Source organism: Triticum aestivum, chromosome 1B (assembly GCF_018294505.1).
Source record: "Triticum aestivum cultivar Chinese Spring chromosome 1B, IWGSC CS RefSeq v2.1, whole genome shotgun sequence".
NCBI classification, from domain to species: domain Eukaryota; kingdom Viridiplantae; phylum Streptophyta; class Magnoliopsida; order Poales; family Poaceae; genus Triticum; species Triticum aestivum.
Genome location: NC_057795.1, coordinates 10483493 through 10509235, shown reverse-complemented (window position 1 = coordinate 10509235; position 25743 = coordinate 10483493). Strand labels below are relative to the sequence as shown.

The 25743-nt window shown below is 43.3% G+C and overlaps 1 protein-coding gene across 1 annotated transcript; it reads right to left on the bottom strand.

Annotated features, from left to right (window-relative positions):
• Positions 1–6289: 6289 nt before the first annotated feature.
• On the bottom strand, positions 6290–9040 carry LOC123103469 (disease resistance protein RPM1). Its single transcript, XM_044525071.1, has one exon. The coding sequence runs from the start codon at positions 9038–9040 to the stop codon at positions 6290–6292; it is 2751 nt and encodes a 916-aa protein (XP_044381006.1).
• Between the last annotated feature and the right edge of the window lie 16703 nt (positions 9041–25743).

The following is a 25743-nucleotide window of genomic DNA, read 5'->3' as shown; positions in this document are numbered from 1 at the left end:
TCCTTTTTCTTCTTTTTTTTCGTTTCTTTTGTTCTTTTTCTCAATATTTCGGGATATCAAAAGGTACTTAATTTCAGAAAAATTGCTAATTTTGAATAAAACAACCATGATTTAAAAAAAATCATGATATCCAAAAAAATGCTCAATAATTCAAAAATTGTTCATGAATTTGGCAAAAAATGTTCACAAATTTAAAAAATGTTCATGAATTTAAAACAATGTTCATGATTTCAAAAAAATGTTTCTGAAATTGAAAAATGTTCACAAAATAAGTAAATCATGATTATAGAAAAATGCTCTAGAATTTCAAAAACTGTTCACGAATTTATAAAAAAATGTTCACATAATTATAAAAGTTCATAATTTGAAACAAATGTTCACTAATTCGAAAAATGTTCACGAATTGGGAAAAAATATTCATGATTCCAAAATGTTCATGAATTTGGAAAAAATGTCCACGATTCAAAAAAATGTTCGCTAATTCTAAAAATGTTCATGAATTTGAAAACAGTGTTCATCATTTTGAAAAAGTAGTCTTTAATTTTCAAATGTTCATTATTTCAAAAAATTATTCATGATTTGTAAAACATGTTCATGACTAAAGAGAATGTTTACAAATTTCTAAAAAAATTGTTCATCATATCAAAAAAAATGTTCGTGAGTTTTTAAAAAATTATCACAGTTTAAAAAATAAATGTTCATGATTTAAGAGTAACAATTTAGTAAAAATTAAACCGCGATTTTGGAAAAAAGTTCAGCATTCAAAAAAATACAATCTTAGAAACAAATCGTGAATTAATAGATTTTCGGAAATTGAAAAACAAGAATAAAAATGAAAACATAATATAAAAGAAAAAATGAAAAGAAAACAGAAAAGGGAAAAGGAAAAACGAAAAAATAAAAAGAAAAAACGAAAGGAAAACATAAAAACCCGGTTCAGGGAAGGTTCTAGAACCTTCCCAAAACTGGTTGGGGTTAAACCCCGAAATGGGCCGGGCCATAGAAACAGCAGCGGACAAGGCGGGGGTACGCGCCACTGCGCTCGCGGGCGCGGTACACGCCGTATAGGATCCCCGATACACAACACTCGCGGTTAGTATACACATACGCATACACATAATTATTGTCAACAAAATTGCCCGCCAGCCCATTGGCGGTACAAATAACCATTGGCGGCCGATTGTTCAAGCAAGATATTTTTTTAGAAACACATTGCATACACAAATGCTCAAATATATGCACATACTCACCCTATGAATGTGTACACGCCCTAACCTATGAGGACCTTAGAGAGACTCGGCCGACAAATCTTGATGGCACATTTTTTGCGTTGTCCATGTCGGTGTTTTTCCTTTTATATTTACATTTCTGGTTTCCTACCATTTTTCAAAAAATCTGGTTTTCATTATTGTCTGATTTTTTATTCATTTTCAGTGTTTCTTTTTTTCATTTACCGTTTCCTCTTTTGTTTCTTTACTTTTCAATTCTTTTTTCCTTCTCCATTGACTTTTCTCTATACATTTTTTTGTCTTAAGAGAAATGTAAATATTTTTGTGAAAATCCAGAAATATTTTTGTAAATAGTTGAACACGTTTTGGAATTGCATGTGCACTTCTTTAAATAACAATAACATCCTTTTTAAATGCACCAACATCTTTTATTTCCATTAACTTTTTTTAAATACACGAACACTTTTATAATAGTAGATAATTTTTTAAAAAGTTGTGACCACTTTTTAAAAAGCACACTAACATTTTTCAATGTACATGAACATTGTTTTTAATTGCATTCAAAAAAGTACATGGACGTTTATCTTTTTTTTATTTTATACATCTATAGATTTTTTATAAGAGAAAATATTTTTACTCAGTTTTGTAGATTTTATTATAATTTATTTTAAAAATCCAAATAATTAAATAAATGTACCTATTTGAATGGACCGCACTGACCTTGACCATAAGTCATGTTGTCGATTGTTTGCCTTCAATCGGTATAAGTGGGATCAACGGTTCTCCATGCTCACTGACATTGAATTTTTGATCGAACACACACATGTGCATCGCTATGAGCCCAGAAAACACTCTCGAGCGACGAGGTGGAGGTCAAGTGCTCCTTGGTGACTGACTGAAGGCGATGACGACAAGGTGGAGGTCGAGTGCTCCACAGTGACTGACCGGAGGCGAGGCGGTGGAGGGTGGATGACGGAGGCGAAAGACGGTCTGAGATTGAGTTGGCAGCGGGTTAGGTATAGGCAAGGACGAAAGTAGGCGGGCGGTGATGTCGACCACAAGTGGCGGGAGACAGCGGTTCGACCTGGGGATTATCTAGTTGGACGACCACACCGAAAATGGCAAGGGGAGGGGGGCAAAGGTGTGTGTGTTTCCTTGGCAATTTAACACCGGAAGCGTAAAATAATAAACACTTTAAAGAGAAGGGAGCAAAGTTGAGTTTTTTTAAAGCAAAGTTTTTTTTAGGGTAGAGAAAAGCAGTTGGATCACGGATTTTAAGCTTTGGTCATGGGCCAGGAAACGTGATGGGCTATAGCAAGTAGACCTAGTTTTTTTCAGGGGTTAGTTTTATTTTTATTTTTGAAGTGAGCTAGCAGGTGTTGTTAGAAGTAGGTTTCACACAGGACAAAAGTAGCCATGATGGGCCAGGCACAAGGCCCATCCGTCCCAGCCGCCCCCACAGCCTGCTGCTCGCCGGTTCTCCTCCCACCACCGTGATCGACGACGGCGGCCGTCGCGCCCCACGTCCTCCAACCGGCAGCAAGCACGTGTAAGTCACCCCAACGCAGCACCACCAGCGATCGCAACCGGCCGTCGCCCTCTACATCGGTGACTGAATAGGCAGCAAGTAGCAGCGGCCGCGCTTCGATTCCTCTCAAATAAATCCAAAACCAATAGGTGCTCCTGCGTGTGTCGTACCCTTCTTGGAGACGCCGCCTGGGGCGCTTGGGTGCTCGGTTTGAGGAACTGCAGACGGAGGGGACGGGACCAGTGGCAACAAGTGGTGTTTCGCGTCGGAGGAGCGGCGTGGCATCTGACACGTCAACAACGACGGGTCTAAGAGGCATGGAGCAGCGGGGTCTCGTCGGTGGGCGTGGGATGATGGACGAGCGCATGATGGTGGCGTTGTCTGGCTTCGTGGTGGCGTCGATGGCAACTAGACCGGGCAAGGTAGATGCAGCAGTACATCACTGAAGATGGGTTGGTGGTAGGTGGTCTGCGGCGGCCTCATACCTGGCAGGCGTCCTGGTTGAGGAGTGCGCCGGACTGGTGGGACCTCAGGTCATAGATGTTAGGTTTGGCTGCGAGGTCTATTTGGTAAACACTAAATCTCCTTAGATTGGGGGCGGCGGCACTGCATGTGTTGTACCCTTCTTGGAGGCCCCGCCTGGGGCGTTTGGGTGCTCGGTTTGAGGAACTGCAGGCGGAGGGGACATGACCAATGGCAACAGGTGATGTTTCGCTTCGGAGGAGCGGCGTGGCATCTGACATGTCGACAACGATGGGTCTCAGCGGCATGGAGGAGCGGGTCTCACCGGTGGGCGTGTGATGATGGACGAGCGCAGGATGGTGGCGTTGTGCGGCATCGCGGTGGCGTCGACGGCAGCTAGACCGGGCAAGGTAGATGCAGTAGTACAACACTGAAGATGAATTGGTGGTAGGTGACTGCGGCAGCCTCATACCCGACAGGCGTCCTGGTTGAGGAGTGCGCCGGACTGGTGCGTGCCTCATACCCGGCAGGTATCATGGTTGGGACATTAGGTCTTAGATGTTAGGTGTGGCTGCGAGGTCTGTTTGGTAAACCCTAAATCTCCTCAGATTGGGCGGCGGCGACACTGCGTGTGTTGTACCCTTCTTGGAGGCGCCGCCTGGGGTGTTTGGGTGCTCGGTTTGAGGAACTGCGGGCGGAGGGGACGGGACCAGTGGCAACAGGTGGTGTTTTGCGTCAGAGGAGCGGCCTGACACCTCGACAACGACGGGTCTCAGCGGCATGGAGCAGCGGGGTCTCGCCGGTGGGCTTGTGATGATGGACGAGCACAGGATGGTGGCGTTGTCTGGCGTCGTGCTGGCGTCGTCGACAGCTAGACTGGGCAAGATAGATGCAGCAGTACAACACTTAAGATGGATTGGTGGCAGGTGGCTACGGCGGCCTCATACCCGGCAGGCGTCCTGGTTGACGAGTGCGCCGGACTGGTGGGTGCCCCATACCCGGCAGGCGCCCTGGTTGGGACCACAGGTCTTAGATGTTAGGTTTGGCTGCAAGGTCTGTTTGGTAAACCCTAAATCTCCTTCGATTGGGTGGTAGCGGCACTGCGTGTGTCGTACCCTTCTTGGAGGCGCCGCCTGGGGCGTTTGGGTGCTTGGTTTGAGGAACTGTAGGCGGAGGGGATGGGACCAGTGGCAACAGGTGGTGTTCGCGTCGGAGGAGCGGCGTGGCATCTGACACGTCGACAACGACGGGTCTCAGCGGCATGGAGCAGCAGGGTCTCGCTGGTAGGCGTGTGATGATGGACGAGTGCGGGATGGTGGCGTTGTCTGGCGTCGATGGCAGCTAGACTGGGTAAGGTAGATGCAACAGTACAACACTGAAGATGGATTGATGGCAGGTGACTGCAGTAGGCGTCCTAGTTGAGAGTGCGCCAGACTGGTGGGTGCCCCATACCCGGGAGGCGTCCTGGTTGGGACATGAGGTCTTAGATGTTAGGTTTTGCTGCGAGGTTTGTTTAGTATAAGGCCCAGACTATCATCATCCCTACATCAACTGGATAGGAGTAGCGACAGATGTTGCCTAGACGGTGGCTTTAGTCTTACTGTTGTATGATTTTTGTAAGGTCTTGCGTGAATAATTAATAAAGTGGCCGCATGCATCGTCTAGATGCAGAGGCCGGGGGTTTCCTCCTTTTCTAAAAGAAAGATGCTCCTGCGCCACATCACTGCTTATATATTTTCGGTTCCTCTCACAGTTCGATAAAATGCCATCAATAATTGCAAGACCGCGAATGAAATCTGAAGAAATCCAGTGAGTTTTAGACTATCAGGCACACCATATAGGAATCACAGCAGATACGCTCTGAAGAAATCGTTGATAGACTAATATTGCTCGAACAGTCCAATCGACTGTCCAACATCCATTTTCAACCTCTTTATCAAAACTCAACATATGGAGAAAGGAAGTATGTAGACTAATTAATATCACCACCGAAAAGCGGGCACTATCACAATGATATGTCTAGGTTGTAGTCATATTGCTGTTGGGTTGTTTTGCAAGGATCTATCCGAGTTTTGCCTGGGAAGAAATGGCGTTACTATAAGGGGCTCAAATGGCTTCCATCAACATTTTGCACACAAACCACAACATATAGTAGGATCGGAAGCAGGCGACGCGAGGAGAGGGTGGCAATGGGCACGGAGAGAATGGGTGACGGCACCATGGTGTTGGCGTTGGCAGGCAGTACAACCTTGCCCCGCTAAAAAGTGGTCCGATGGGGAGTTGGATAGAGAATGGCTACATTTCTCTAGTTTTGAAAAGTTGGGATGTTTTGGGACTTTTCCTCATTTTTATAGGGAATTCAGAACTTACGGAAAGTGTTAATTGGGTGTAACTCCCCAAAATTTCAGTTTTTAGGTAGTTATTAGTGACTTTAGGGCAATCAATACATCGGTCGAAATTCTAATGTCAAAAATCTTATATGTTATAGAACTGGAAAATGCGCCTTGATATAAGCTACTTCTACATGCAGTAGACTCAATGTCCCAGCGCTGTGCACAGGAAATTACTGCTACACACTAATTTCTTCTATAAATCATACACGATAAAGATGTTGCGCACGTATTTCCATGGGCCACTTCTGTAACATTTGAACTAGAACGTATGCGCTCATGAGGCCAAGAGGGTACTAAACAAGTACTAATGCATAACTAAATAAGTAGTAATGCAATGCAATATCTAGGAAACAGAGAGATGGGCGTGTGCATGGTATATCAGTTGATGGAGTCAGTATGCATATGACGCCAAGCAAAACCAAGCAGTGATAAACTTATATAATGAAACAAACTCACTCAGTTTAGTTCCAGATGGCAAGGAATGCCTGTGTTTCAGGAATTATTACAGACACAACCAACAATGCATGACAATATACAGTCGGAAATAAATTAAGAGCTGTTGATACTATTACAGTACCGTAGGACTCATCACAAATAATTAAAAGCATGCACACTTAGAGTGCATAAGAAATTCTTATGATTCTTGATTACTGAAGGAGGTAGGTTGCCGTTCTTTGCTAGACACGGAGCTCAGGAACAGCCTTCATCTTGTTGTGCATCTGGTTTAGATTCCACTGAGCCTTGAAGTCCTTGTGCAGATCCAACATCCAGAGCTTCTTGAGGGTTCCAAGGGATTCAATGCCATGAGGGACCATGTTCAGCTTGGAGAGTGACACAATGTAGATCCCATCAATGTCCGGAATGGCGCCCTTTTCAATCTCCAGTTGCTTGACATTAGGCATGCGCTTCAAGACGAGTGTCTTCAGCTTAGGAAAGCACCCTGCAGAAAGAACCAATATACCCGCACTACTCACCCTGTTAAGACTGAGATAAGTGAGATCTGGAAGATGAGATGCCAACAACCGCAGCGGGTCTTCCATCCCAAGATCGCACCAACTTAGAGCCAAGTACTTGAGACTCTTCCCATGGCCCTGAAATATTGGGCAGTTGAGTGTACCATCAGCCCAGCCGCCTCTGATTATTAGCCTGTGGAGATATGTGGAAACTGGCTTGAGTGCTTGGAAACTAAGTGTCTCATTCTCATCACACGCAGAGAGAAGTAAGCTGGAAAGTAGGGGCATATCTGAGAGGGTTTTCAGTAGGTCATCACAGTTAGATGCACTGATGTTATCAACCCAAACTGTCTGCAGCTTCATCATTTTCTGCAGCTGTAGTGACAAGTCTTTGCTGGCATGGACGGTCTCAAGAGTTTGCAGCTCTTGAAAGTTGGAAATCATGTGAGGCGCTTCGACTCCAACAAAGTATCGGAACTCCGTCTGCTTCTCATCAGCAAACCTGTCAGCTAAAAGGTGCCGTAGCTTCTCAATATTTACAATTCCTGGTGGTAGCTTTTCCACTTTTGTTTGCTTGATGTCCAGTGTCTCAAGGTTTGAGAGCTTATCAATGGTGTGTGGCAGCGACTGGATATTGGTACGCCTTAAGCCGATGTAGCGAAGATTGAACAAATCCCCGATGGATGCCGGCACTTGGGTTATTGCAGAGTCTTGAAGCTCGAGAACAGTAAGGTAGCTGGATCCATACAAAACTGAGGAAAGCATGTTAGTACAGGGCGAAGCTGTCGCAAGTGACATGATGGTACGGAGTCGTGGAAATTTCACTCCCACTATTGCTTTACTGTCTATCCAACCACATGTCGAGAACCGACGAACTTCTTTATCCATGCGAATCATTTCTTTGGGGCCATTCGCAGAGCCAAACCTCTCCTCTTTAGCCACAGCAAGAGCCAGGTCACGGACAAGGTCATGCATCTTACATGTACTAACCCTTAAGAGCTCATCCCTTTCCACGACTTCCAACATGTTCCTCCCAATGAGCTCCATAAGATTTCCTTCAGCCACTTCCTCCGGTGTGCTGTTTTCTTTCTTCACAGCAAACCCTTCGGCAACCCACAACCGCACAAGGCTCTCCCGTGAAATTGCATAGTCTTCAGGGAACAAGCTGCAGTACAAGAAGCAGTTTCTTAGATCACCTGGCAAGTCATGGTAGCTCAGATCAAGTATAGGTTGGACATGGTTATCACCCCGCAACTCGCTACGGAGATGATTGAACATGTGATTCCAGGCATGCTCTGTTGGTTGCTTTGTGGACAATAGGCTGCCAGAAGATACAATGGCTAATGGTAGGCCACGACACCTCTCAACAACTTTTGTAGCCACTGTCTTGAGCTCCAAAGGGCACTCGCGGTTCAGGTTGCTGTGGAAAGCCCTTGAGCAAAATAGCTTGAATGACTCAGTGCTACCCAATGGCTGGAGTACAAGGCGACGCTTTGGTTGAGCAAGAGCTGCAACATCTTCCATCCGTGTCGTGATCATAACACGGCTTCCATGGATACCCTGGAAAGCATTGCACATTTGATTATATGCATCTTTACTCCACACATCATCAAGCACAATCAAACACTTCTTGTCTTGTAGTATCTTGTTTATTGCTTCTGTTAAGTCATACACATCAGATTTGGCACCCACGCTAAGAGGAGGTGGTGTCATTGACTCTTGTCTGTGTTGTATCTTGGTGAGCAATGTCCCCAGCAAATCAATTACATCATATTCCTTTGACACCACAATCCAAGCATGTGCATCAGGGAAGTTGACTTTCTCCCGATCATACACATTCTTGACAAGGGTTGTTTTCCCCAAGCCTCCCATACCAGAAACTGTTATCACTGTGCTTTCTTTATCCTTGGTGGCCAGCCATTCAATCAACTTGCTCCTATTTTCATCAATTCCCACAAGATCCTCGTCACTAAAAAGTTCTGGAAAGCAGCTTCCAGACCGTTGCTTATCAATCTTTGCATGGTCATTTTTGTTGGGTTCGTTTGTGTCTCTCCAATATTTAGGCAGTCCTTTGATTTGCACGATATCCTTTTCTATCTCTTCAACTTCCTCGGCAATTTTACTGAAAACCTTAACATGGCGTGAACCGGTGATGATGTAACGATGTAGGAAGCCTTCGTCCTTGAGCTTAAGAGCCTCATACGAGTACTTATCAATCACATCCTCAACACGGTAGGCCAGCTTCCTTACGTTTCCAATCCAACCCTTGATCACATTGTTGTTGAGATTTGTTGAACCCAAATCTTGGATTATATCATTCATTGTATTCAGTTCTATCTCGATTCTTTGGACCTTTGCTGGCAATTCCTTTAGAGCATCAAGCTTCCTCGATAGCTTCTGTACCACATCCGTGACTACTTCATTCAAAACGATTGTCCCAATCTTCGACACAGCAAGGAGTATGGCCTCCGCCATTCGCTTCTGAAGAAACACAAACACCCAACAAGTTATATATTCGTCATACATGAGTTAGACATCGAGTACAATAAGACTAGCTGATGCATGCGTGGTAATAGTACAATAGATAAATACGATCAGAATATGGCATAGATGCATGATACTAGTACATATGAACACACATTAACTTGGCAAGAAAACATAAAGTAGATGCATGGTAATAGTACATATTCAATTCAAGCAGGCTTAGTACACTTTCTAGCCATTAGCTAATCAATTTTCTCTAAGCCTGGGCCCATGGGCGCGCGGCCCGGACGACGGTACAGGGCCCCAAATTTTCAGGGCCCCCGAGTTTCCTAGCAGTTTGTTGCAGGCCATAGGATGCATGCCTATTATTCTCGACTGGGCTGAATGATGTGAATGCCTGCAGCAGGCATACAGGTTTGAGTCTCTTACGACATGGTTCGCGCACTTCCCGATTCCTTCGCTCATATATCCGGTCAGTTTCATTGTTGCCGAGACCGATGTGTCCTCGCCGTCGCTGGAGCCGACCGCGTCATTGGAGCCTGAGATGCTACGCAACGAAGATAGGATATGAGGCAGCGCCTCCTTCGTCGTACGCATCTGAACCATTTTCTTGTGTTTGATTTTTTTATTTCATTGTACGCATCTGGACCATTTATTTTGGACTGGATGTCCGTAACGCGGGAGTTGGTTTGGTTCGCCGATTCCTAACACTCAAGTGGGATACCACGACACTGCTGGCAGCCCTTTTAGCTCACCCTCTAGTTTCATAGTGTTGTGAATTGCTATCCAGAAAGTAGCCGTTAACGGTCGGAAGTCTGCCGCAATGTTGCTAAAATTATGAACTCAAAGCCAATTGTTGCAACTGTATGTAAACAAATTAAATGAAAGAAGTGAAAGAATTATCCAAATACGGGTACATGTAATGTTAGTTGTAGTTATGAAAAATTCATGTCCGCAATGCAATCTCAGCAGATGGTAAAGTTAGTTTGGAGCACATATGTGTCAGTATTTCAATCTTTGCAGAATTAGAAGGATGCTTGCTACTTGGACCAAGTTCTTGTTCAGTCACACATTAGTCATTACAGCATCTTGCTAATCATGAAATCTAGCAGTGTTTAGAATGTGGGCTGCTGCTTCCTTTCCTGATCTGTCTAGGTGAATTATGTACATAATCTTTCTTATAGTGCCATAGAATATTTCTTACATACAGTAGTTTTTCTTTTGAGTTGTTACATATAGTAGTTGAAAACCACATGTACAGCCTAACGCAAATTCAGACCAAAATGCACTATTAGTCCAGCTGGTCATATGATCCAAATAAGTGAGCATTTAGATTTTTACCAAGTCATGTCTATTGATTGAGTGATTGACTAAATTCACACCGGAGCACTGATTACTAGAAATCTATGTAGTTGTTCTCAGTTCACAACAACTGGAATTAGAAAAGTTTGACGGCTCAAAATTAGTTCTTCAGTGTAATAAACTGATTTACTGACCATTTATGTTCAGCTGAGGCTTATGGTGGATCAGCTTCCTGCCAAAAACTCGTTGGGAACAACTAGAACCATGTATTGCAATGCTACTTCGCAAAAAAAAAAAAGAACCATGTATTGCTAGCTCACATCATTTTCTGGATTTGAAATAATACGGGAACATATCACCAGTAATATAAAAACTTTTTGTTTGACCTGGGTGGGTAATGTTTTTACTGACTTTTCAGCATGATTGTGTTTCTTCAGTTGAGAGATAGGCATTCTTTGTCGTTTAAAAAATGTTATGGATAAATACGCTTTCAACACTGTTTAGATTCCTAACAAGCAAATTATTTCCAATGAATGATGTGCATGCTTGCAGCATCCAGAAAACAACATTCTGATGTGGAATATCATGGCTTCAGGTACGGATTGGCCATCAAGCGACATGCAAAACGACGAAATGGCTGAGGCTACAGATTCTGGAGCAGAAACATGACCATCCTTTTGGTGTTCTACCTGTGACATTAGGAGAATCATTTGTGCTAGCAATTGACATGAGTATATTTCCTAATTGTACTCCCTCTGTAAACTTTTATAAGACGTTTTAGATCACACAGAGGGAGTATTTGATGCATTTTAGGACTACAATATTTAGATGTAAGCACCTAGTCAGTACTGTACTGTAGTCCATGCCGGTGATTAGGAAAATTCATCATGCATGCTGGTGTGGGAAACCTAGAACACATGCTTCTTTTGAGGTGGCAAGATGCAAATGGTAAGGATGCATGCATAAATAGCAGAGTGAATTGATTCAGTCCATCCCTATAGATCCAACACCCCATGCAATCCAGGAACCCTCAACCCATAGCGGAATGAGCATCCAAGCAGCTACTTTCTCTGGTTCCCTGAATTTTTTTATGGCACCAGCTCGGCAATGGAGGACACCGGTGCCAAATGAACCAAAACTGGGTTTGGCATCACTTTTCGCCTCCATAATGGAGGGCCTAAGTTCCTCTACCCATGAGTTTGACCTTCGATTAATCTTTCTAGTTTGCTTGTCTCTAATCCTGTGAAGCATTCTGAGCTTGCAATTGGTCGGGTGTGCCAGTGGAATTCCCATTTCCCAGAGTACCCGTAGGATGACGAGTGTTTAGACTGATAGAGAATGAGTTATCCGACAATCCTGCACACACGCACACTCAACACTCAAGGTTAACTCATATGCATTCTCGGTACGATTTTTGATAAGTTGTCTTGCCGTGTAAGACATTATGTTCTATATATTATTATAATTTTATTGTTTTAAAGGTAGGCCGATTTTATAGTTTGGCACTGGGTCATGGATTTTGTGGGGCCGGTCCTCGTTCAAGACTTCCTTTAAAGAAAAGGATACCTCACTAATATGTGTGCAATTCGTTTCTACTAACCTCCGTTTCATAATATAGTCACTTTTGCTGTTTAACTCGAACTGTGAAAACGTCTTGTATAGGAACAGAGGGAGCACTAAACTGAGGCGCACGCCGAGACAGCCTCGCCGTTGCCGGCTTGCCGCAGGTCTGTTCCACAGGCCACTTAACTCAGCACCTAATCACAATTGTCTATGTATTATGATGAGGAAAGCCAGAACAAAAGAGCGCAGGGACCTAGATCGTCTGCTTATATTGAAGGAGAACTAAACATACCCTTTCTTTTATTTAAAGATTGTACAAATCTATCCTGAAGTACAGTCTTATATGTGTTGCAGCATTATTTGTTTTGTTTAGTAACTAAGTGTGTGCTTTTTTGGTGAAACTTATCTAGCAACATTTCTAGGACAGCATTTAAGAAAGACCATCCCAATCATCGTTCCTTCAAGGAAAATTAATATGCAGGTCTTCCATGGGAAGAAACCATGGCGAGTAAACAAAGGAAGGCCAGACATCTCAACAATTCACATTGACAAAAGGTGACTAATTATACTGGAAAATAGTGACTGAAGTTGCATGTATTTAACAAGATATTAAAGGCGTACCTACTGGAAATAACCCGCAACCCAGCCTGTAGATGTTCTGCAAACTACAAACTAGAACATCTACTGATCAATGTCCAGTGATGTGCTCAATCCCTGCATAAAAATATAATTATACGCAGGCTGCTTTAAGTTCTTTTTAACTAAATTTTGGTATATCTAACCATATAGTTAAAAAAATTCAAAAATTATGATGACCTATGAAAAAAAAAACAGTTCAACTCACTAGCAGGGACATACTCCAACCAATACAAAAATATATGTTGTATTTTAAGTAAGCATGGCAAAAAGAAAAAACAGTTCAACTCACTAATGAACTTGCGAGTATTTAACAAGATATTAAAGGCGTACCTCCTGGAGACCTAAGCAGCAACCCTGCAGATGTTCTGCAAATTACAAACTAGTACATCTACTGATCGATGTCCAGTGATGTGCTCAAACCCTGCGTACAAAATAAATACTCAGGTTGCTTTAAGTTGTTGTTTCTAACTAAAGTTTGGTATATGTAACCATATAGTTAGATATATCATCGTAATGATGCACATGCCAGGGGTTTCAACCGCCTTTTTAAAAAACTAACCAACCATCGGTTTAGTAAAAGTTTTTAAGAATTACGATGACCTAAAGATATTTTTGAATATGATTTTAAGTAATCGGACAAAAACAGAACAAGAAACAAGCAGTTCAACTCATTAGTGACATACTCCAACCAATACCAAAATGTATGTTGTATTTTGTTTCATACAGGCATGCCTGTCTTTGACCAACAATTGGTCTTTTAGCGTATATTTTCTGTTACCAAATTCATGCCATTAGATTTATTTTCAAAATCAACTGCTTGTAGTTATAATTTTGTATCTCAGGAAAAATATAGGGTAATTGCTGCTCAAAGTCTTGCCCCAACAACAAAAAACACCTTAATATATTTTAATTTTAGAAAGAGGACATGTATGAGTTCTACAATTTTTTCCATAATCACATAAAGTTGTATTATTAAAACCACTTTGTTGGAACATCTTATAGTATTTCATGTGATTCCAATAATGTTTTCATAATTTTAAAGAACTAATGTCATAGTTTAATTAGATATACACTCCTTGCCATCTAGAGCAATACTCCCTTCGTCCCAAAATTAGATATACACTTATTTTGGGACAGAGGGAGTACTATATAAACCATAGTTTTAAATAGTGGCGGACCTCTTCTAAACGCTATAGCATGCTATAGCGGTATTTTAGTGCGTTATTTAGAATGTTTGTTCATGTGTTTTGACCAAATCCCTTAGCACAACACCTCTTCTAAACACTATAGCATGTTATTTAAAACCATGATATATACATACTAAGAATGATAAAAAAGCAGAAGGACAACTTCCGAAACATCTTGGTATACCCATGGATTCGCTAATTCCTATCTTGAAGGTTGTACTTTCTTAACCGAAGCAGTTTCTACCCATGCCAATAGTTTAGCACACTCTACGTTGCTAATATGGGGGCTGGAAGCGCAAGGAGATTTTACTTGTTGGTGTCAAATATCGGCCTATGGACTTTTGTGGCTCTCCGCGGGGCTTTTGCACATGTTACACCAATTTTAACTTGCTCGGTCTATTCAATTCCGCCTCTTATAGGTTAGCGTTACTTCTTGGTGCTCCTCCCCATATGATGATTTGAAGGATAAGAAATGATATATTAGGATAATCTTTTGTGCTGACAAAGTGTGTAATCATTGCTGTGAATGGTAGTTGGTGGGTAATGGTAACCTAAAGTGAGCAAACCCCTAGCAAGTTGAGTGAGTGGTGGAGTGCTCGATGTTGCCAGCTTGTTGGCGCATCAAGGAAAACTTGTAAATTGAATGTTTCTCTATCTTAATACATACACAGTCCTCATGCGTATTCTCGAAAAAAATCTTTCGCGCTGAGTGAGTTGTGCTTCTTTCTTATGCCGAAACCGGATAAGTAAAAAATAATTGTTCTCGAATAAGTAAATAAGGAGAGGACAATCCATCATAGTATCTTATGCAAAGCAAGTGTTAATAGACGATGCCTGCATATTCATTCTCCGACGTATGCATCACAAAAGTAGTCATGGGTTTGAACTTTTCAGATATATATATCTAGTGAGAATGAGCACTTCATATTCAATCTATGTATATTTCAGTTCCGAAAAAAGAAGAAGATTATCACTCCCTCCATCCGGAAATACTTGTCAGAGAAATAGATATTTATAGTATTGATACTAGATACATTGCATGCATCATCCAGATGCAGAGGCCGGGGGTCCTCCTCCTTTTCTAAAAAAAAAACTAGATACATCCATTTATCTGACAAGTATTTCCGGATAGAGGGAGTCTAGATACATCCATTTCTCCGACAAGTATTTCCGGACGAAGGGAGTACATATTAATATTCCCTTAAGGTTAGTAGACTCAGTACACACAAAAATACGTGAATTCCGTAACTTTAAGATTGACAAAAAATCCAAAGTGGCCATGTGTGCATAAAAGAAGTAAACACACACAGAATATATATACATATATAGCTGGATAAACTCCGACGTGCAGAGCTGAGCAAAACTGGGACCGGAAGCAATATTAGAATAAATAAAAGTACAAATTAGAAAGACAATCTATGTAGAACTCTAGCTACATAGACCAACTATTCACAAATGTTCAGAAGGGGTCGATGGATATTGCAACAATATTCATGGGGAGGAGCAGCAAGAAGAAATGCTAACCTGTAAGAGACGGAGTGCAAGCGCTCGCGAGGGAGAACAATTGGCCGATGTGAGACTTGCTCCATATATATGTGCATGTGCACAGTTGTGACCAATTCTTTCCTGTCGAACCCACCTTCTTTATTTTAGCTTTACTAGCATCTCCCATGTGTGAACTGCTCGACTGGTGTGCACGGTGCACTTGGTCTTGTCTCTTGTGAACTGGTTGATGTGCACCTTTGCTCTTCGATTTTAATCACCACTACTTTGCGCTTGATACCTAACAGCCAGAAATTAATTCTTTAGAATGCAAGTTGCAAATTACTTATGATCGCTTCCATGTCTTTATATGTGTGTTAGAATTTGATTATACTCTATACTTCACTGTCGAGTAACAACTACTCGTAGGAATCAACTGATTAATTATAAGTAGGGTGTTCGGTAATATATACCTCTCTTTCGGCTAACAACTACTTGTAGAAATCAGTTAATTGTAAGTGCTAGTTGCATAGTAATTGTGGTCACTTCCCCGTCTTTACCTGTGCCTCTAATTAATATATGTCGGAACTGATTAATGTGCATTGTGTCTTTGATTATAATCCATATACCACCTTTGACTAGCATAATTGCTAGTTGCACATTAATTTCCATCGCTTCCTTGTCATTAGGTGTGCCGCTAATTATCCTCCGTGTGAACTGATTGATGCACATTAGGTATTCCATTATAATCTTTACTTTGCTTTTGACTAACAATTACTTGTTCAAATTAATTAATTATAACTGCTAGTTGCAAAATAACTTTGATCTCTTCTATGTCCTTAGGTGAGCCTCTAATAGTCCTATGTGCAAACTGATTGACATGCATTGGGCCTTCGATTGTAATCTATACTTCACATTCTACTAACTACTAATTGTTGACGCAAATAATTATAAGTGATAGTTGCACATTAATTTTGATTGCTTCTGCGTCTTTAGGCGTGTCTCGAATTATCCTATGTGTGAACTGGTTGACGTGTTTTAGGTCTTTTCGATTATATTCTATGCTTCGCTTTCGACTAACAACTACTTCTAGAAACTAATTTCTTAATTATAAATGTGTGTTCGATTATAATTGGTACTTAAGTTTTGACTAACAACTTACTTGTAGAAACTAGTTAATTATAATTGCTAGTTGCACATCAATTTTGATCGCCTTCTCGTCTTTAGCTGTGCCTAAATATTTCACGTGTGAACTGATTGACGTGCAGTGGGTCTTCGGTTATAATTCGTACTTCGCTTTCGACCAACAACTAACTGTAGAAATTGCTTATTATATGTGCTAGTTAAACTTTAAATTTGGTCATTTCCGCGTGTTAGGTGTGACTCTAGTTATTCTATGTGTGAACTGATTGACTGACGTGCATTGGGTCCTCTATTATAATTTATGCTTTGCTTTCGACTAACAACTAATTGTAGAAATTATATAATTATATGGGCTAGTTGCACATTAAATTTGGTCGCATCAGCATCTTTAGGTGTGCCTCTAATTATCCTATGTATGAACTGATTGACATGAATTGTGTCTTCAGTTATAATCTATACTTCACTCTCCACCAACAGCTACTTGTTAAAAGAAAATAACTATATGTGATAGTTACACATTAATTTTGTTCTTTAGGTGTGCCTCTAGCTATACTCCAGTTTCTAATAACAACTACTTGCAGAAATTTATTATTTAACTATAAGTGCAAGTCGCTCATTAGTTATGATTGCTTAACGTCTATTAGAAGTTCCTCATTTTCTATCTGGGTATCTTCAATGCTGAAAAAAATGAAAAGGCTACTACATGCTATCTAATGTTAAGAAGGAAGACATGTCATTTGAAAATGTAACTTGCATCATGTGCGCAACAACCATAATATTTTGAGCAGTTAAGTGTGTGTGTGTGTGTGTGTGTGTACGTGTGTAATCACAATGAGCATTTATGTGCCATCTATGATATAATGGCTATTGGTTTTTCATGCAGATGGTGATGGCACATCCTATCCAACCGCATACCTTAGCTTGATTCAGAAAATAGATCGTTTGTATTAATGGTGTTTGTGATTTATGAATGATGATGGATAAAAGGACATAACAACTCCTTGACAAGTGCACATGTTGATAAAGAGCTTGATCCAGACGTTGAATTTTTGGTGAGAGTAGCTTGAGAATTTAATTCTGAATAAATACTATGTCTTGAGCTTGTTGAACCTATTGGATGAGTGTTTCCAGCCACAACAAGCAATCTATAGATGGGCTGGTCACGGTTGTCCCTGGCCAACGTGCAGGATGGCCATGCTATACCTACGTAGACAGATATGGCCTCGGGCAAGATGCATGTGACAAGTGAGGATACAACATTATGCATTCTACGCTCTCGCACACAATCTGGATCTGGCAGGTTCCTTCCACATTCTGAGGCCCTAGGGTGGGCGGCTAGAGAGGTGCTTGTCCGGCGGCTAGTGGCCCGGAGGAAGCTCGTTAGGATTTGGAATCTCTGGACGTGGGCTGAGGCGCGGATTCATGGGCAACAAGGGTTGATATAGGTTGTTGCGGGCCTGGTGTCGACCCTAGAACTAGTTTCGCGTGATGGTTGAGATGCCAAGAACGTGCGGCCCGGAGGTGGTAAGCCAGATGGTCTGGCTAGTTCATAGGCTTGGGTGGGTGAGGATGCCGACGAAAGTCATACTTGATTTATGGCTGGATTTGTCGATGGCTGGATCTATGGATGTCGTCCTTGTTGGAGACGTCGATGTAACTCTGTCACATTCCTTCCTAACATGCTTCAGGGTAAACCATAGATCTGGTCTCCCGGATCGGGTGAGGGCGGCTCTATAAGGTTTGTTGGTACCATGTTCCCTCTTGGGGGTATCGTCTTGCAGGTGGATCTGGTTAGTGGGACTCGTGGCTCGTGGAGGTGGTCGATAAGGGATTGTCTGGTGTCGGTGCTGGAGGGCAGCAGGAGCATACTTCACATGTGAGGAGTGTCAGATGGGCCATATTGGTCATTTCTCATACTATTGAAGCCGTATATGTCCGCCTCCTTTCATGTATGTCCCCCTTCTCCAATTTCACCGAGGTTATTCGAATATGGTCATGGCAGATCGAATTGATGTGTTGGATTTTGAGCATACTCTAGTAGCAGCGCACGCTCGAGCGTCCAACTGTGTGCGTCGCATGTTGTTGTCCTTTCGGATGTCTTGTATATCATGTGTGTTTTAGACCTCGTCTAGCTATGTGTGGCTTGACATTGTTTGGATTTTGGCTCGGTTGCCCTTCAATAAACCAAGCAGCTCATTTTCTTTCTTCTTCTATTTGCACTATCCTTTCTTGACCTGCTTTACTTCTTTGGGGTGTTCTTCTAATACACATTTCTAATCAATGTATTTGGAAGTTTTCAACATTAAATAAAAGTTATAAGTGAGGAGATGACTCTCTCCTGGGCCCCAACCCTGTTGCGCTTGATGTGTTTGCAGGGCTGCACTTCCCCAAGTATGATTGATGAGCCCATCATCGGGCATGTTGTGCCGGATCCTACGCGACGGAATTACTTTGACCTAGGGGTTGGGCACAACACGTGATCCCAACTATCAGTGGACCGCTCCGAAGAAACTACGAGGTTGGTTGTTCCACATACTCTAAAACCACATTTGAGCCAACGGCTCCATGCATAGTAAAGACGCCCACCACAAAAAATCTAGGGTTCCACCGTCTCCCGCCGCCGCCGCCAGTCTGCCTCATCTTTGGTGGCCTTAGGGCCATGGGGGGTGGAGTGGATCCAGTCCTTGCTGGTGGGAGTGCTCTGCTGTTAGATCTTTTTTCAAGTTTTGTTAGGGTTTGTGTTCTGCTCAGGAAGGTGAGAAGGTGGCGGCCCTCTGAAGATGGAATAAGGTTCTCCCTGCCTAGCCCTTGTTTCGATGGTACGTTTAGGATTGTCGCTAGGCGCGTGGAGGTGTGTCTCCGGCGGATCTGTCTTTGGTGGATTTGTTCGGATTTAGTCATCGTTCATCTCTGTTCGTGTGTCTTGAGGTTGTATCCTTCTGATCTACACTACTCTGCATCTATCGCGGTTACTGTTCTGGTGCATTGATCCTGTGGGTCCATAGCATAACGACTTCCCGAGTGTTTACTACAAGAAGTTTTGTCCGGCTGCGATGAAGAAGGGGCGATGGCAGTGGCGCGCCTTCGACTCGCTTCTGTGCTTGTAGTCTCACTAGGCATCGTCGTTATGTGTAGTATATACCCGCCTCACCTTTTCATGATGTCGCGAGTACCTTTTGTTATAAGTTTTTTGTGATGTGCATAACATATGCACATTAACGGAGGCGCATGCTAGAGGATCTAAGACCTTCTCCTTTTGGGTAGTGACCCTAAAATGTAATATGTTCCAAAAAAAATTTGCAAGAAAGTTATGATTTAAGAAAAAACATCTGCTGGCCAATACAAGTAAAAGAAATGGAGTGTTTCGATGAAGAATCGGGCAACAGCTGGAATGATGAATCATGCGATGATTAGGATTATTAGTCTAGGGGTTGTACCAACCTACAGGCAACACCGGCGAGACATGTGAAGGCAATAACAACATGAATATGATTGAAATAAATGAAGTATACTTAGAATAATTATACATGCTCCCAGGATCATAGCTACGCTTAGATAAGCACTTGATCAAATGAATCCAGAAGACAACTGTACTGTCCCAAGGACAAACTTATTACTCATGAAGAGAAGATATGTCTTGAGTAGCCGGGGCTTCCTCCTGACGCTTACTCTTCCCTCCAGAATATTTTATGCAACACAACTAAAACATAATTTCATCACCGCCTTGATATTACGGCGACACTTCACAAGACATTTTATTTTCAGAGACAGTGTCTCGAATAGTGAACCAAAATGTCAAAGAGGTTGGTACATGCCTGCTACCTCTTGAGCATGGCTTGGTTTTCCCTTGAAGAGGAAAGGGTGATGCAGCAAAGTAACGTAAGTATTTTTCTCAGTTTTTGAGAACCAATGTATCAATCTAGTAGGAGATAACACGTAAGTCACCTAGTACCTGCACAAACAATCAAGAACCTTGCAACCAACGTGATAAAGGGGTTGTCAATCCCTTCACAGTCACTCGCAAAAGTGAGATCTGATAAAGATAATAAGATAAATATTTTTGGTATTTTTGTTGTATAGATTGGAAAGTAAAGATTGCAAAATAAAATAAATAGGAAACTAGACTTGTAGATCAGAAACTTATATGATGGAAAATAGACCCCAGGGCCATAGGTTTCACTAGTGGATTCTCTCAATATAGCATAAATTACAGTGGATGAACAAATTACTGCCGAGCAATTGATAGAAAAGCACATAGTTACGAGAATATCTAGGCAATGATCATGAATATAGGCATCACGTCCGTGTCAAGTAGACCGAAACGATTCTGCATCTACTACTATTACTCCACACATCGACGACTATCTAGAATGCATCTAGAGTATTAAGTTCATAAGAACAGAGTAACACATTAAGTAAGATGACATGATTTAGAGGGATAAACTCAAGCAATATGATATAAACCCCATCTTTTTATCCTCGATGGCAACAATACAATACATGCCTTGCTGCCCTTGCTGTCACAGGGAAAAGACACCGCAAGATTGAACCCAAAGCTAAGCACTTCTTGTTGGAAATATGCCCTAGAGGCAATAATAAAATGGTTATTATTATATTTCTTTGTTCATGATAATTGTCTATTGTTCATGCTATAATTATGTTATTCGGAAATCGTAATACATGTGTGAATACATACACCACAACACATCCCTAGTGAGCCTCTAGTTGACTAGCTCGTTGATCAACAGATAGTCATGGTATGGACATTGGATGTCATTGATAACGGGATCACATCATTAGGAGAATGATGTGATGGACAAGACCCAATCCTAAGCATAGCACAAGATCGTGTAGTTCGTTTTGCTAGAGCTTTTCCAAATGTCAAGTATCATTTCCTTAGACCATGAGATTGTGCAACTCCCGGATACCGTAGGAGTGCTTTGGGTGTGCCAAACATCACAACGTAACTGGGTGACTATAAAGGTGCACTACGGGTATCTCCGAAAGTGTCTGTTGGGTTGGCACGAATCAAGACTGGGATTTGTCACTCCATATGACGGAGAGGTATCTCTGGGCCCACTCGGTAATGCATCATCATAATGAGCTCAATGTGACCAAGTGTCTGGTCACGGGATCATGCATTATGGTACGAGTAAAGTGACTTGCCGGTAACGAGATTAAACGAGGTATTGGGATACCGACGATCGAATCTCGGGCAAGTAACGTACCGATTGACAAAGGGAATTGAATACGGGATTGATTGAATCCTCGACATTGTGGTCCATCCGATGAGATCATCGAGGAACATGTGGGAGCCAACATGGGTATCCAGATCCCGCTATTGGTTATTGGCCGGAGAGGCGTCTTGGTCATGTCTGCATGTCTCCCGAACCCGTAGGGTCTACACGCTTAAGGTTCGGTGACGCTAGGGTTGTAGAGATATAAGTATGTGGTAACCCAAAAGTTGTTCGGAGTCCCGGATGAGATCCCGGACATCACGAGGAGTTCCGATATGGTCTGGAGGTGAAGAATTATATATAGGAAGTCCAGTTTCGGCTATCGGGAAAGTTTCGAGGGTCACTTGTATTGTACCGGGACCACCGGAAGGGTCCCGGGGGTCCACCGGGTGGGGCCACCTATCCCGGAGGGCCCCATGGGCTGAAGTGGGAGGGGAACTAGCCCCTGGTGGGCTGGTGCACCCCCCTTGCCCCCCCCTGTGCCTAGGGTTGGAAACCCTAGGGGTGGGGGGCGCCCCACATGGCTTGGGGGGCAAGCCACCCCCTTGGCCGCCGCCCCCTTTGGAGATTGGATCTCCTAGGGCCGGCGCCCCCCTAGGGGCCCTATATAAAGAGGGGTAAGGGAGGGCAACCGCACCCAAGTCCCTGGCGCCTCCCTCTCCCCACGCACCACCTCTCCCTCTCGCTGAAGCTTGGCGAAGCCCTGCCGAGATCGCTGCTGCATCCACCACCACGCCGTCGTGCTGCTGGATCTCCATCAAACTCTCCTTCCCCCTTGCTGGATCAAGAAGGAGGAGACGTCTTCCCAACCGTACGTGTGTTGAACGTGGAGGTGCCGTCCGTTCGGCGCTAGGATCTCCGGTGATTTGGATCACGACGAGTACCACTCCCTCAACCCCGTTCTCTCAAACGCTTCCGCGCGCGATCTACAAGGGTATGTAGATGCACTCCTCTCTCTCGTTGCTAGATGACTCCATAGATTGATCTTGGTGAAGCGTAGAATTTTTTTATTTTCTGCAACGTTCCCCAACACTTCTCCCATTACAAGAAAGATCAATCTAGTAGGCCAAACTAAACCGATAATTCGAAGAGACTTGCAAAGATATCAAATCATGCATATAAGAATTCAGAGAAGAACCAAATAGTATTCATAGATAAACTTGATCATAAATTCAAAATCCATCAGATCTCGGCAAACACACCACAAAAGAATATTACATCGAATAGATCTCCGAGAACATCGAGAAGAACTTTGTATTGAGAACCAAAGAGAGAGAAGAAGCCATCTAGCTAATATCTATGAACCCGAAGGTCTATGGTAAACTACTCACACATCATCGGAGAGGCTATGGTGTTGATGTAAAAGCCCTCCGTGATCGATTCCCCCTCCGGTTGAGTGCCGGAAAAGGCCCCAAGATGGGATCTCACGGGTATAGAAGGTTGTAGCGGTGGAAAAGTGGTTTCGTGGCTCCCCCTGATGTTTCTAGGGTATAAGAGTATATATAGGCGAAAGAAGTACGTCGGGGGAGTTCCATGGGGCCCATGAGGGTGGGGGGTGCGCCTACCCCCCTGGGCGCGCCCTCCTGCCTCGTGGCTGCCTCGTGGAGTTCCAGACTTCAACTCCAAGTCTTCTGGATTGCGTTTGTTCCAAGAAAGATTATCGCGAAGGTTCCATTCCGTTTGGATTTTGTTTGGTATTCCTTTTCTGCAAAACACTAAAATAGGCAAAAAAATAGGAATTAGCACTAGGCCTTCAGTTAGTAGGTTAGTCCCAAAATAATATAAAAGAGCATATTAAGGCCCATTAAACATCCAAAACAGATAATATAATAGCATGGAACAATCAAAAATTATAGATACGTTCGAGACGTATCAAGCATCCCCAAGATTAATTCTTGCTCGTCCCCGAGTAGGTAAATGATAAAAATAGAATTTTTGATGTGGAATGCTACCTAACATAATTTTCAATGTAATTCTCTTTATTGTGGCATGAATGCTCAGATCCATAAGATTCAAAGTAAAAGTTTAATATTGACATAAAAATAATAATACTTCAAGCATACTAATTAAGCAATCATGTCTTCTCAAAATAACATGGCCAAAGAAAGTTATACCTACAATATCATATAGTCTGGCTATGCTCTATCTTCATCACACAAAGTATTTAATCATGCACAACCCTGATGACAAGCCAAGAAATTGTTTCATACTTTTGATGTTCTCAAACTTTTTCAATCTTCACGCAATACATGAGCGTTAGCCATGGACGTAACACTATAGGTGGAACTGAATGGTGGTTGTGGAGAAGACAAAAAGGAGAAGATAGTCTCACATCAACTAGGCGTATCAACGGGCTATGGAGATGCCAATCAATAGATATCAATGTGAGTGAGTAGGGATTGCCATGCAACAGATGCACTAGAGCTATAAGTGTATGAAAGCTCAACAAAAGAAACTAAGTGGGTGTGTGAGGGAGTCCTGGATTAGGGGGTGTCCGGATAACAGAACTATCACCGTTGGCCGGACTCCTAGACTATGAAGATACATGATTGAAGACTTCGTCCCGTGTCCGGATGGGACTTTCCTTGGCGTGGAAGGCAAGCTTGGCGATACGGATATGTAGATCTCCTACCATTGTAACCGACTCTGTGTAACCCTAACCCTCTCCGGTGTCTACATAAACAGGAGGGTTTTAGTCCGTAGGACGAACAACAATCATACCATAGGCTAGCTTCTAGGGTTTAGCCTCTTTGATCTCGTGGTAGATCTACTCTTTTACTACCCATATCATCAATATTAATCAAGCAGGAGTAGGGTTTTACCTCCATCGAGAGGGCCCAAACCTGGGTAAAAACATCGTGTCCCTTGTCTCCTGTTACCATCCGCCTAGACGCATAGTTCGGGAACCCCTACCCGAGATCCGCCGGTTTTGACACCGACATTGGTGCTTTCATTGAGAGTTCCTCTGTGTCGTCACCTTTAGGCCCGATGGCTCCTTCGATCATCAACAACGACGTGGTCCAGGGCGAGACTTTTCTCCCCGGACAGATCTTCGTACTCGGCGGCTTCGCACTGCGAGCCAATTCACTTGGCCATCTAGAGCAGATCGAAAGCTACGCCCCTGGCCATCAGGTCAGATTTGGGAGTTTGAACTACATGGCTGACATCCGCGGGGACTTGATCTTCGACGGATTCGAGCCACAGCCAAGCGCGCCGCACTGTCTCGATGGGTATGATCTAGCTCTGCCGCTGAACAGTGCCCTGGAGGCCGCACCAGCGTCCGCTCCGACCTTTAGCTCGGAGCCGACTTTGCTGATCGAGGACAAGTGGCTAGACACCGCCTCAGGGGCTACGATCTCTACGGCGATTGAGCCGAACACCATCCCTGTCCTTTGCAAAGCCCGTGACTCCGAGGTACCGGACTCCTCTCCGGACTCCGAACCTCCCGCACCCCTGCCAATCAAATCCGATTGGGCGCCGGTTATGGAATTCACTGCCGCGGACATCTTTCAGCACTCGCCCTTGGGCGACATCCTGAATTCACTAAAGTCTCTCTCTTTATCAGGAGAGCCCTGGCCGGACTATGGTCAGGAAGGTTGGGATGCAGACGATGAAGAAATTCAACACCCACCCACCACCCACTTCATAGCCACTGTCGAAAGTTTAAACGACGTGCTTAATTTCGACTCCGAAGACATCGACAGTATGGACGACGATGTAGGAGATAACCACGAACCAGCACCTATAGGGTACTGGACAGCCACCCCATCTCATGATGTATACATGGTGGATACACCTAAAGGAAGTGACGACGAGGAACAATGAGACGCTATGAAGGATAAATCCCTCGAAAAGCAATCAAGACGGCGACGAAAGCGCCACACAAAATCCCGCCTCGACAAAGACGGCGGCCATACAGACACAGCCATAGAGCAGGTCGAACCGGTGGATGACGAACATGCCATTGAACAACCGTCCGAACAGGACAACTTGGATAAGCAACCCGTCCCCGGCGAAGATAACAGTCCGGACGATCTCACACCGGACAAGTTGTTGGAGCAGAAGAACCTCCACAAAAGGCTCGTCGCCACTGCGCGTAGCCTGAAAAAGCAGAAGCGGAAGCTCAAAACAGCGGAAGATA